The sequence below is a fragment of the Lipotes vexillifer genome, unplaced genomic scaffold, assembly GCF_000442215.2.
Source record: "Lipotes vexillifer unplaced genomic scaffold, Lipotes_vexillifer_v1.1 scaffold591, whole genome shotgun sequence".
NCBI lineage: Eukaryota > Metazoa > Chordata > Mammalia > Artiodactyla > Lipotidae > Lipotes > Lipotes vexillifer.
In genome coordinates this window covers 5,298,317-5,311,598 of record NW_006791954.1, presented here as the reverse complement: position 1 = coordinate 5,311,598, position 13,282 = coordinate 5,298,317, and the positions used below count along the sequence as shown (strand labels likewise).

Genomic DNA, 13,282 nt, shown 5'->3' with positions numbered 1-13,282 from the left:
AAAAAAAAAAAAAAAAAAGAAAGAGGAGCTGAACAAAGAAGTGGCCTCTAACAGCCAGCTGATGCAGAACAGCCGCAATGAGTTGAATGAGCTCCGAAGGGTGCTCCAGGGCCTGGAAGTCAAACTGCAGTCCCAGCTCTGCAGGGTAAGAAGGATCAGGCCCAGCCGCAGCCTCCAAGTCGCCAGTAATGGCACCACCCCCTGTAATGGAACATCGCCGCAGTACGGTTCCATCTCTCTTTTCCTAGGAGTGGGTTGGAGGGATCACTGTACCCATTAAATAGATGGAGAAATTAAGGCCCAGAACAAGTGGTGGAATAACTTTTCTCCATGTTGTCTAGCCCATAAGTAGCCCAGCTGGGGTCAAAAATCCATGCACCTCTCAGGAAACATGCCCAGAGACCTGGGGGGACAGCAGTGACCCCCCTCCGTTGACTCTCTCTCTCGCTCTCTCCCATTCACAGAAAGCATACCTGGAGAAGAGCCTGGAGGAAACCAAAAACCGCTACTGCCTGCAGCTGTCCCAGATCCAGGGGCTCATCTGCAGCGTGGAGGAGCAGCTGGCCCAGCTGCGCTGCGAGATGGAACAGCAGAAGCACGAGTACCAGATCCTTCTGGACGTGAAGACGTGGCTGGAGCAGGAGATCGCCACCTACCGCCCCCTGCTGGAGGGCGAGTACACCCAGTGAGTGGGGAACCCCCCTGTCCTGCCCCACAGAGCCTTCAGCCCCACCCCTGCTGCTCCCAACACACCTAACGGCTCTACCTTTTCTCCCCTACAGCCTCTCCTCCCAGCACCCATCCGGCCAGAACTATGTTTCCTGAGAAGGTAAGGCTCCTGAGGGTCCCGGAGCCGCCTTTGCCCACCCGCCGACCTCACCACGTGAAGGCCTGGGTCCAGCCCCTGCTCACCCCAGCTGTCTCCTCTCCCTCTCTGCTGGTGGTGGGCTAATAAAGCTGACTTTCCGGTTGATGCATCAATCCTGTGTGGTCTCCGTTCCTGAGCTGATGGGAGGGGAATTGGAGGTGCCTCCCAGGAATCTTTTGGGACCTCACAGCCTGAGGGATGCAGGAAAAAGCCAAGCTCAGAAGAGCTTGTAGGGTCTTCCTTGAAGACCTGCATGCTGTCGGGGGAGTGGGAGTTGGGACATAGGATGGGAGGGAGCTTGCTCGTGTTGGCAGATGCTGTGTGAGGCATTTTACAGCAGCTCTTTCCTCCGACTCACCTGGCGACTCTGTGAGGGGGCTGTGTTCAGGCTCATCTTGGTGCTTAATGTCACACAGACACGAAGTGGCACAACGGTGGCTCAGGTCTGTCCAGCTGCAAAGTCCATGCCTTTCTTTTATACGGCTCTATCTCTTTAGGTATTTTAACCCAAGACTCCCAAGCTTGAGCTACTCACTCTACCCCTTGGAGCCTCACCTTTGCACACGATGATTTTAGTGTTGGATGGGTGGAGGGAGAGCCTGCTGCCCTTGGGGGTGGTGTCCACGGTTAGGACTGAATCTTTCTTTTTCCAACCTGCTCCCCCTCATCACTCCCGTCAACTCCCTCCTCTTCCTCGTTCCCCTCAGCCAGTGAATCGTGTGCCAGAGAGTCCCCTAGAAATACCTGTCACCCCTGCTTCCTCATCATCCCCACAACCACCGCCGCCATCAGACTTGGTTCTTCACTCCCTAGAACTGTGCCCAACCTACTAACTGGAGTCCCTTGCTGTCCATCTGCCCCGCCCTCACTTCTGCCTAATGCCCTTTCTAACGAGAATGTGGTTCAGATCAAGAATAAGGAGGCCGTCAGGACCCCTTCGTTCAACCACCTGTGTTGTTCCCTCTCTCCTGGGATGCTTGGCCTTCCCGTCTCAACCCACGGTGGTGCCTCTCCCCACCCCCTGCCCTGCACCGCATGAGTCCACCCTACTTGGCTATTGAGGTGGACCGCACTTCTCACTTGCTGTGGATGCCTTCCATATTTTAAAATTTTGGTTAAAAAATCAAAGTTATGGGAATTCCCTGGCAGTCCAGTGGTTAGGACTCGGCACTTTCACTGCCAGGACCCGGGTTCAATCCCTGGTTGGGGAACTAAGGTCCCATAAGCCATGCAGCGTGGCCAACATAACAAAACAAAACAAAAAAATCAAAGTTATGTCTGTAGAACATAATTAGATTTTTATGAAAAAGAGCCATTCCCAGGCTGACATCCCCAGGTGTCACACACCTCCATACCTACCTCCCGCTTTCAAGTCTTAGTTCTTACTTTTATCATTTGTCTCCTTCTTTCTTTTTCCTTTTTTTTGAATTTTATTTTATTTTTTTATACAGCAGGTTCTTGGTAGTTATCCATTTTATACATATTAGTGTATGTACGTCAATCCCAATCTCCCAATTCATTATCCCTCACCCCCACTGCTTTCCCCCCTTGGTGTCCATACATTTGTTCTTTACATCTGTGTCTCAATTTCTGCCCTGCAAACCAGTTCATCTGTACCATTTTTCTGGGTTCCACATACATGCGTTAATATACGATATTTGTTTTTCTCTTTCTGACTTACTTCACTCTGTATGACAGTCTCTAGATTCATCCACGTCTCTACAAATGACCCAATTTCGTTCCTTTTTATGGCTGAGTAATATCCCATTGTATATATGTACCACAGCTTCTTTATCCATTTGCCTGTCAATGGGCATTTAGGTTGCTTCCATGAGCTGGCTATTGTAAATAGTGCTGCAATGAGCATTGGGGTGCATGTGTCTTTTTGAATTATGGTTTTCTCTGGGTATATGCCCAGTAGTGGGATTGCTGGGTCATATGGTAGTTCTATTTTTAGTTTCTTAAGGAACCTCCATACTGTTCTCCATAGTGGCTGTATCAACTTACATTCCCACCAACAGTGCAAGAGGATTCCCTTTTCTCCACACCCTCTCCAGCATTTGTTGTTTGTAGATTTTCTGACGATGCCCATTCTAACTGGTGCGAGGGGATACCTCATTGTAGTTTTGATTTGCATTTCTCTAGTAATTAGTGATGTTGAGCAGCTTTTCATGTGCTTCTTGGCCATCTGTATGTCTTCTTTGGAGAAATGTCTGTTTAGGTCTTCTGCCCATTTTTGGATTGGGTTGTTTGTTTTTTTAATATGGAGCTGCATGAGCTGTTTATATATTTTGGAGATTAATCCTTTGTCCGTTGATCCACTTGCAAATATTTTCTCCCATCCTGAGGGTTGTCTTTTCATCTTGTTTATAGTTTCCTTTGTTGTGCAAAAGCTTTTAAGTTTCATTAGGTCCTATTTGTTTATTTTTGTTTTTATTTCCATTACTCTAGCAGGTGGATCAAAAAAGATCTTGCTGTGATTTATGTCAAAGAGTGTTCTTCCTATGTTTTCCTCTAAGAGTTTTATAGTGTCCAGTCTTACATTTAGGTCTCTAATCCATTTTGAGTTTATTTTTGTGTATGGTGTTAGGGAGTGTTCTAATTTCATTCTTTTACATATAGCTGTCCAGTTTTCCCAGCACCACTTATTGAAGAGACTGTCTTTTCTCCATTGTATATCTTTGCCTCCTTTGTCATAGATTAGTTGACCATAGGTGTGTGGGTTTATCTCTGGGCTTTCTATCCTGTTCCATTGATCTATATTTCTGTTTTTGTGCCAGTACCATATTTTCTTGATTACTGTAGCTTTGTAGTATAGTCTGAAGTCAGGGAGTCTGATTCCTTCAGCTCTGTTTTTTTCCCTAAACACTGTTTTGACTACTCGGGGTCTTTTGTGTCTCCATACAAATTTTAAGATTTTTTGTTCTAGTTCTGTGAAACATGCCATTGGTAATTTGATAGGGATTGCATGGAATCTGTACATTGCTTTGGGTAGTAGAGTCATTTTCACAATATTGATTCTTCCAATCCAAGAACATGGTATATCTCTCTATCTGTTGGTATCATCTTTAATTTCTTTCATCAGTGTCTTATAGTTTTCTGCCGACAGGTCTTTTGTCTCCCTAAGAAGTTTTATTCCTAGGTATTTTATTCTTTTTGTTGCAGTGGTAAATGGGAGTGTTTCCTTAATTTCTCTTTCAGATTTTTCATCATTAGTGTATAGGAATGCAAGAGATTTCTGTGCATTAATTTTGTATCCTGCAACTTTACCAAATTCATTGATTAGCTCTAGTAGTTTTCTGGTGGCATCTTTAGGATTCTCTATGTATAGTATCATGTCATCTGCAAACAGTGACAGCTTTACTTCTTCTTTTCCAATTTGTATTCCTTTTATTTCTTTTCATTGAGAATAATGTTTGCTGTGGGTTTGTCCTGTATGGCCTTTATTATGTTGAGGTAGGTTCCCTCTATGCCCACTCTCTGGAGAGTTTTTATCATAAATGTGTGTTGAATTTTGTCAAAAGCTTTTTCTGCATCTCTTGAGATGATCATATGGTTTTTTTTCTTCAGTTTGTTAATATGGTGTATCACATTGATTGATTTGCATATATTGAAGAATCCTTTCATTCCTGGGATAAATCCCACTTGATCATTTTATATGATCCTTTTAATGTGTTGTTGGATTCTGTTTGCTAGTATTTTGTTGAGGATTTTTGCATCTATATTCATCAGTGGTATTGGTCTGTAATTTTCTTTTTTCGTAGTACATTTGTCTGGTTTTGGTATCAGGGTGATGGTGGCCTCATAGAATGAGTTTGGGAGAGTTCCTTCCTCTGCAATTTTTTGGAAGAGTTTGAGAAGGATGGGTGTTAGCTATTCTCTAAATGTTTGATAGAATTCACCTGTTTCTCTTAGCTTTTGCTTGTCTGTAAAGCTTTTGATTTCTCCATCAAATCTGAATGATATCCTTGCCAGGTAGAGTAATCTTGGTTGTAATTTCTTCCCTTTCATCACTTTAAATATGTCATGCCACCCCCTTCTGGCTCGTAGAGTTTCTGCTGAGAAATCAGCTGTTAACCTTATGGGAGTTCCCTTGTATGTTATTTGTCATTTTTCCCTTTTTGCTTTCAATAATTTTTCTTTGTCTTTAATTTTTGTCAGTTTGATTACTATGTGTCTTGGCATGTTTCTCCTTGGGTTTATCCTGCCTGGGACTCTCTGTGCTTCCTGGGCTTGGGTGGCTATTTCCTTTCCCATGTTAGGGAAGTTTTCGACTATAATCTCTTCAAATATTTTCTTGGGTCCTTTCTCTCTCTCTTCTCCCTCTGGAACCCCTTTAATGCAAATGTTGGTGCATTTAATGTTGTCCCAGAGGTCTCTTAGGCTGTCTTCATTTCTTTTCATTCTTTTTTCTTTATTCTGTTCCGCAGCAGTGAATTCCACCATTCTGTCTTCCAGGTCACTTATCCGTTCTTCTGCCTCAGTTATTCTGCTATTGATTATTTCTAGTGTAGTTTTCATTTCAGTTATTGTATTGTTCATCTCTGTTTGTTTTTTCTTTACTTCTTCTAGGTCTTTGTTAAACATTTCTTGCATCTTCCCGATCTTTGCCTCCATTCTTTTCCCGAGGTCCTGGATCATCTTCACTATCATTATTCGGAAATCTTTTTCTGGAAGGTTGCCGATCTCCACTTCATTTAGTTGTTTTTCTGGGGTTTCATCTTGTTCCTTCATCTGGTACATAGCCCTCTGCCTTTTCATCTTGTCTGTCTTTCTGTGAATGTGGTTTTCGTTTCATAGGCTGCAGGATTGTAGTTCTTCTTGCTTCTGCTGTCTGCCCTCTGGTGGATGAGGCTCTCTAAGAGGTTTGTGCAAGTTTCCTGATGGGAGGGACTGGTGGTGGGTAGAGCTGGCTGTTGCTCTGGTGGGGCTTTAATCCGATTGTCTACTGATGGGTGGGGCTGGGTTCCCTCCCTGTTGGTTGTTTGACCTGAGGCAACCCAACACTGGAACCTACCTGGGCTCTTTGGTGGGGCTAATGGCGGACTCTGGGAGGGTTCATGACAAGGAGTACTTCCCAGAACTTCTGCTGCCAGTGTCCTTGTCCTCACGGTGAGACACAGCCAGCTCCCACCTCTGCAGGCGACCCTCCAACACTAGCAGGTAGATCTGGTTCAGCATCCTATGGGGTCACTGCTCCTTCCGCTGGGTCCTGACACACACACTACTTTGTGTGTGCCCTCCAGGAGTGGAGTCTCTGGTTCCCCCAGTCCTGTCAAAGTCCTGCAATCAAATCCCACTAGACTTTAAAGTCTGATTCTCTAGGAATTCCTCCTCCCGTTGCCAGACCCCCAGGTTGGGAAGCCTGATGTGGGGCTGAGAACCTTCACTGCAGTGGGTGGACTTCTGTGGTATAAGTGTTCTCCAGTTTGTGAGTCACGCACCCAGTAGTTATGGGACTTGATTCTATTGTGATTGTGCCCCTCCTACCATCTCACTGTGGCTTCTCCTTTGTCTTTGGATGTGGGGTATCTTTTTTGGTGAGTTCCCGTGTCTTCCTCTCGATGATTATCCAGCAGCTAGTTGTGATTCTGGTGTTCTCGCAAGAGGGAGTGAGAGCACGTCCTTCTACTCTGCCATCTTGAAGCAATCAATCTCCTTATTTCTAAATAACAGGCTATGCTATAATTTCTTGATTTTTTTTCAGTTTTAGTTTTTTTATAAATTAAAATATAGTTGATTTACAGTGTTGTGTTAGTTTCTGGTGTACAGCAAAGTGATTCAGATATATATATATATATATATATATATATATACTCTTTTTCATATTCTTTTCCATTATGGTTTATTACAGGATATTGAATATAGTTCCCTGTACTATACAGTAGGACCTGGTTGTTTATGTAGTTTATATATAGTAGTTTGTATCTGCTAATCCCAGACTACTAATTTATTCCTCCTCACCTTTCCCCTTTGGTAACCATAAGTTTGTTTTCTATGTCTGTGAGCCTGTTTCTGTTTTGTAAATAAGTTCATATGTATCATATTTTAGATTCCACACATAAGTGGTATCATATGATATTTGTCTTTCTCTGTCTGACTACTTCACTTAGTATGATCATCTTGAGGTCCATTCATGTAGCTGCAAATGGCATTATTTCATTCTTTTTTTATGGCTGAGTAGTATTCCATTGTATATATATATGTATATGTATCACATGTTCTTTATCCATTCATCTGTTGATGGACACTTTGGTTGTTTCCATGTCTTGACTATTATAAGTAGTGCTGCTATGAACATTGAGGTGCATGTATCTTTTCGAATTAGAGTTTTCATCATTTCTAGCTATATGCCCAGGGGTGGGATTGTTGGATCATGTGGTAACTCTGTTTTTAGTTTGTTAAGGAACCTCCATACTGTTTTCCATAGTGGCTGCACCAATTTACATTCCCACCAACCTTGTAGCAGGGCTCCCTTTTTTCTACACCTTCTCCAGCATTTATTATTTGTAGGTTTTTTGATGATGGCCATTCTGACTGTGTGAGGTGATACCTCTTGTAGTTTTGATTTGCATTTCTCTAGTAATTAGTGATGTTGAGCATCTTTTCATGTGCCTATTGGCCATCTGTATGTTTTCTTTGGAGAAATGTCTGTGTAGGTTTTCTGCCCATTTTTTGATTTTTTTTTTTTATTATTGAGTTGTATGAGCTGTATGTATATTTTGGAAATTAAACCCTTGTATGTCACATCATTTGCAAATATTTTCTCCCATTCCATAGGTTGTCTTTTCGTTCTGTTTATAGTTTCCTTTGATGTGCAAAAGCTTATAAGTTTGATTAGGTCCCATTTGTTTATTTTTGCTTTTATTTCTATTGCCTTGGGAGAGTGACCTAAGAAAACATTGCTACGATTTATGTCAGAGAATGTTTTGCCTATGTTCTCTTCTAGGAGTTTTATGGTGTCATGTCTTATATTTAAATCTTGTTTAAAAAATTATTTATTTATTTATTTTTGTCCACATCCTGTCTTAGTTGCGGCATGTGGGATCTTTCACTTGATGTGCGGGCTCTTTGTTGTGGCACATGGGCTTCTTGGACTTCTCTCTAGTTGTGGTGTGGGGGCTCCAGAGTGCATGGGCTCTGTAGTTGTGGCGCGCAGGCTCTAGAGCACGTGGACTCTGTACTTGCGGCATGTGGGCTCTCTAGTTGTGACCTGCGGGCTCAGTAGTTGCAGTGTGCAGCCTTAGTTGCCCTGCGGCATGTGGGATCTTAGTTTCCTGACCAGGGATTGAGCCCGCGTCCCCTGCATTGGAAGGTGGATTCTTAAACACTGGACAACCAGGGAAGTCCTGTCTTTAAGTCTTTTTGAGTTTATTTTTGTGTATGGTGTGAGGGAGTGTTCTAACGTCATTGATTTAAAATGCAGCTGTCCTACTTTCCTAACACCAGTTGCTGAAGAGACTGTCTTTTTCCAATTGTATATTCTTCCCTCCTTTGCTGAAGATTAATTGACTGTAGGTGTGCAGATTTATTTCTGGACTCTCTATTCTGTTCCATTGATCCATATGTCTGTTTTTGTGTCAGTACCATGCTGTTTTGATTACTGTAGCTTTGTAGTATTGTCTGAAGTCTGGGAGGGTTATGCCTCCAGTTTTGTTCTTTTTCCTCAGGATTACTTTGGAAATTCTGGGTCTCTTATGCCTCCATATAAATTTTAGGATTATTTGCTCCAGTTATGTGAAAAATAACTTTGGTTATTTTTCTCTTTGGTAATTTGATAGGGGTCACATTAAATCTGTAGATTGCTTTGGGTAGTATAGCCATTTTTCAGGTTTAGATTTTAATCACTGCTGTATAGGAAGAGAATTTAGCTCTCTATGCGCATTTTCCCTATCCACTTTTTCCTACCCTCTCAATAATTTTTCATTAGTAAATGTTTAATGTTTACATTTTAATGACTATTTAAATATTATTCACAACCAAATCATGTTTTACACTATATTAAATTTCCTCAGAATAAATATCTGTTTTTCAGTTTGTATAAGTTTTCTTTGTACCTATCACTAATTCATTGCCAGAAGTATACATCTCCTCTTAATGTGTTAAACACTGCCTATTCCATCAATTTCATGTTCTTGAAGATGTCCTTCCTGGAGCCCTCTGTCCTCCTGCTCCAGTCTGTTCTGGGTGCTCTCTGGGCCTGCTGTTACCCGGTCATCTCCCTTCACCATCGTCTTGGGCACCTCTTCTTTCTCTATTGCACCCCTTGTTTTCTGGATCCCATGTCTTCTTTTTTCTCCCTCTCCCTCCCTTTATTTGAGTGAAACACATACTCTTATGAAAAGTTTTATAGAGGTTAAAGTTTTTGAACTTTCATTTCTGAAAATATTGTTAGTCTCTTGACTGATAGTTTGGCTGGGTATGGAATTCTAGGTTGGAAATAATTTTTCCTCAGCATTTTGAAGGTATTGTTTCTTCACTGTTTCCTGGCTTCTGGTATTACACTTGAGAAGTCTAATTCTATTTTGATTCTAGATCCTTCGTACTATCCCATTCCCACCCTTCCCCCAGCAGGTTTTAGGTTCTTCTCTTTCTCTCCAGTGGCTGAAATATCACATATTCTGCCTTGATGTGGCTGTGTCTTCATCCGTTGGATTAGGCACTTAGCAGAGTCTTTCAATGTAGGAACTCATGTTCTTCACTGATAACATTTTGGTGAGTTTCTTATATATATATATACATATACAAACATAACTACAATCACACCAAATACAATTTAATGCTGTTTCCACTTTTTTGGTTACCATTTAAAGTAATGCAACAATGGAACATCTTTCTGCATAAAGCTTTATTTTCTTATGTTTTTTGCAGTATTTCTCTAGGCTAGATTCCCAGAAGTATAATTACTAGGTGAGAAGATAATGAATATTTTAAGGGTCTTAATTTGTATTGCCAAATTGATTTAAAGAGAAGTTGTACCAATTTACATATTTTTCCATCAGGGAATGGGAGTGCCTATTTCAAAACATGCTCAGCAACTCTGAGTATTATCTTTAAAAAATATCTTTTGTGAATTGATTCATGTGTCACTTTTAAAGCTGATGTTATGGAAGAACTCTGACACAGACATATAGTCCTGGCCTGGGTTGTTAAAAACTCGTGAGCACATGCTCATGAGTTGTTGAGTAATGAGATGTCAGAACAGAGTGTGCAGAGCACACTTTACCTGGGTGTGGGGAGCGATTTTAACAAAACTGTTTGTGCCTGTGTCTTCAGAATGAATACCAGCCATCAGTGGCCCCTCGGGAAGCTCCATGAGAAAGTCCTCCATTTGACAGATGGGGAAACTGAGATTTCAACTAATCAAGGAAAAAAAAATTTCTTTGGGTCTCTCAGCTAGTTAGAAAAACGGCCTAAGAGCAGGAACCACGTGTCTCCTGTTCATTGCTGTGTCCAGTGTAAACAAAGCCTGAGCCCCTTTTATTTTTTATTAATATTTTTATTTTATTGAGGTATAGTGGATTTTCAACATTATATTAGTTTCAGGTGTACAACATGGTGGCTAAATATTTTTATAGCTTATACTCCATTTAAAGTTATTATAGGGCTTCCCTGGTGGCGCAGTGGTTGAGAGTCCGCCTGCCGATGCAGGGGACACGGGTTCGTGCCCCGGTCCGGGAAGATCCCACATGCCGCGGAGTGGCTGGGCCCATGAGCCATGGCCGCTGAGCCTGCGCGTCCGGAGCCTGTGCTCCGCAACGGGAGAGGCCACGAGAGTGAAAGGCCCACGTACCGCAAAAAAAAAAAAAAATAGTTAAAAATAAATAAATAAATAAAGTTACTATAAAATATCGGCTATATTCCTTGTGCTGTACAATATATCCTTGTAGCCTATTTATTTTATACATAGTAGTTCGTACCTATTAACCCTCTACCCCTATCTTGCCCCTCCTCCCTTCCCTCTCCCCGCTGGTAACCACTAGTTTGTGTTTTATATCTCTGAGTCTATTTCTGTTTTGTTATATTCATCATGAGCCCCCTTTACAGAAAGACATTATCCAAGCAGAAATGTAAATTTCGCTTTCAGTAAAGGAAGCAGGTTTTCCATCTGGAAATGCTTGGATTTCTCAAGCTAAGATTCAAGTCCAAATCAGACTGAATTTTTAATTTTTTAAAATTTTATTGAAGTATAGTTGATTTACAATGTTGTGTTAATTTCTGCTGTACAGCAAAGAAACTCATTTATGCATATATATATTCTTTTTCATATGCTTTTCCATTATGGTTTATCACAGGATATTGAACATAGTTCCCTGTGCTATATAGTCCTTATTGTTTATCCATCCTATATATCCTAGTTTGCTTCCGCTAATCCCAAACTCCCAATCCATCCCTCCCCCATGGCCCCTCCCCCTTGGCAACCACAGGTCTGTTCTCTGTGTCAAATCAGACTGTATTTTGCTCTTGGCTGGTCTTTCCTGCTTCCTAAGATCCTGGCACCTGAGATGAGGATGTTGAGTGCTCTTGAATGTTCCTTGTAACTTGTCTATTTTGAACACACCCTCAGATTCTTCATGCTTGAGTTAAGTGTCAAGGTTGGTAAAATATTGTTTTAGATAATTGCATAAAGTACTAAACAATGGCTGAAGCGAGAATTAATGATAGCCCATAAAGTGTATCTGCTGGTGTCAGTGGCTTAGTGGTAAGCTCCTAAAGGTTTTGCATTCCTTGGGCCCATTGTTTCTGAGAGCTATTAAAAGCACTGTGTCACTCCTGATATCTGAGATAAGTGATTTCTTCTGTTTGCCTTCCCATTGCTGTAGCTTGTAGTTTAAGATCTTCTGATGGCTTCCTGAAACATAACACACATGAAGCTTTTGGTTTTGCCTGTCCCCAACCATCTTAGACAGCACCTGGCATGTAAGGGACACTCAAGATTTGTGGATTAGAGCCATGGGCTTGGTGTAGAAGGCTCTGCTCTCTCTGGTCTCCAGGGAACGTTCTCAGAAGGAAGATTCTTGGGGACAGGCTTCTCTAGATTCCATGTGCCTTTCATCACATTGCTCCAAGGTTGCCGCAGAAGAGAAAGCAAGTATCTTTTTGAGCTATGGAGGGGTGGAGTCAGGGCTGTGAGAGCTGAGGCACTGAGCAAGTGCAGCTCTTTATCTGGCCTCCCTCTGATGCGCTGCCCCTTCCTCTGATGTGCTGTGTGGTCACTGCCATGGGCAGACATAGCTCTGTGTCCCTGCTTCCCCATCTGTCCAGGATGCCAGAAGGGCTTTGAGCAGATCAAGGGGTGTTAAAGCATAAAAGGCTATTTGGAAGGAGAGTCCATTTCTGACACAGTTCCCTGTTAACCCACTGATGGGGTCCAAATGTTCCTTTCTTTCCTACAATTATAAGATTATTACACCTAAAACAGATATGTTTTGTTCCTTCCAATTGTAACCAAGCAGGACCCTGTGGAGTCTTCCCGGGACAGACCCCTCCTTCATATCCTCTGTTGTAATGTAGCTCCTCTCTGAAGTACCCAGATAATAGTATCTCATGCATACTTCCTGAGTTTTTCTTTAAAAATGCTTTGCTGAAACCCTTCAGAGAGTTCGGGGATTTTTTGGGGCATGAGCCACCCGTTCTCCCTGCATGACCCTGCAAAAATATTTCTCTGCTCCAAAATCCGATGTTTTGGTTTGTTTGGCCTCGCTGTGCATAGGGCACATGAACTTGCATTCAGTAACACAGTTTTTATCTGCCATATGAATAGTGTGACAACATAAATGGAAATATAAAAAAACAAAACATTCATCCATTGTTCTCTCCCCAAGATTTTTATTCTCCTAGGCTCTTTTCTGGATTCCTTATATGTGAGTACATGGCAAAGGTGATTTTAAAATATTTAAGGGGCTTCATTGTTAAATGAATAAGTTAATAGAAATAAAAGACCAGTATAAAAGGACATATGTACAAAGATATTTATTGCTGCATTATTTATAGTGGCTGAAAATGGAAAACCAAGTGACAACCGTTGGTAGTGTATAGTAAAGGGGATAGTGCCATAACCAAGCAGGACCCTATGGGACCTTCCTGGGACAGACCCTTCCCCCATATTCTCTGCTTTAGCTCCTCTCTGAAATACCTAGATAATAGTATCTGATGCACATTTCCTGAGTCGTTTTACAGATGCTAAAACCCCCACTAAATGGAATAAATTAACTACTTGATGACCATGAGCATGTAGCCCCCAGACCTACTGGAGCTTAAGGACTGAATAATTTTAACAGAGTGATACCACTGTTACCTCACCATCAACAAATCAGAGAATTGTGCATGAGCTGATCATATAACCTGGGACTCCCTTCCCTCACCTGGCCTTTAAAAATGTTTGGCTGATGATAGAAAACCATGGTTTGAAAG

The 13,282-nt window shown here is 41.9% G+C and overlaps 1 protein-coding gene across 1 annotated transcript in view; it reads left to right on the top strand.

Moving 5' to 3' along the window:
* LOC103074357 (keratin, type I cytoskeletal 16) overlaps positions 1-825 on the top strand; it is a 2,679-nt gene extending 1,854 nt beyond the window's left edge. The window contains 3 exon segments of the mRNA XM_007472054.1: positions 20-145; positions 465-685; positions 783-825. Of these exon segments, the coding sequence (XP_007472116.1) occupies positions 20-145; positions 465-685; positions 783-825 (390 nt within the window).
* Positions 826-13,282: the final 12,457 nt, after the last annotated feature.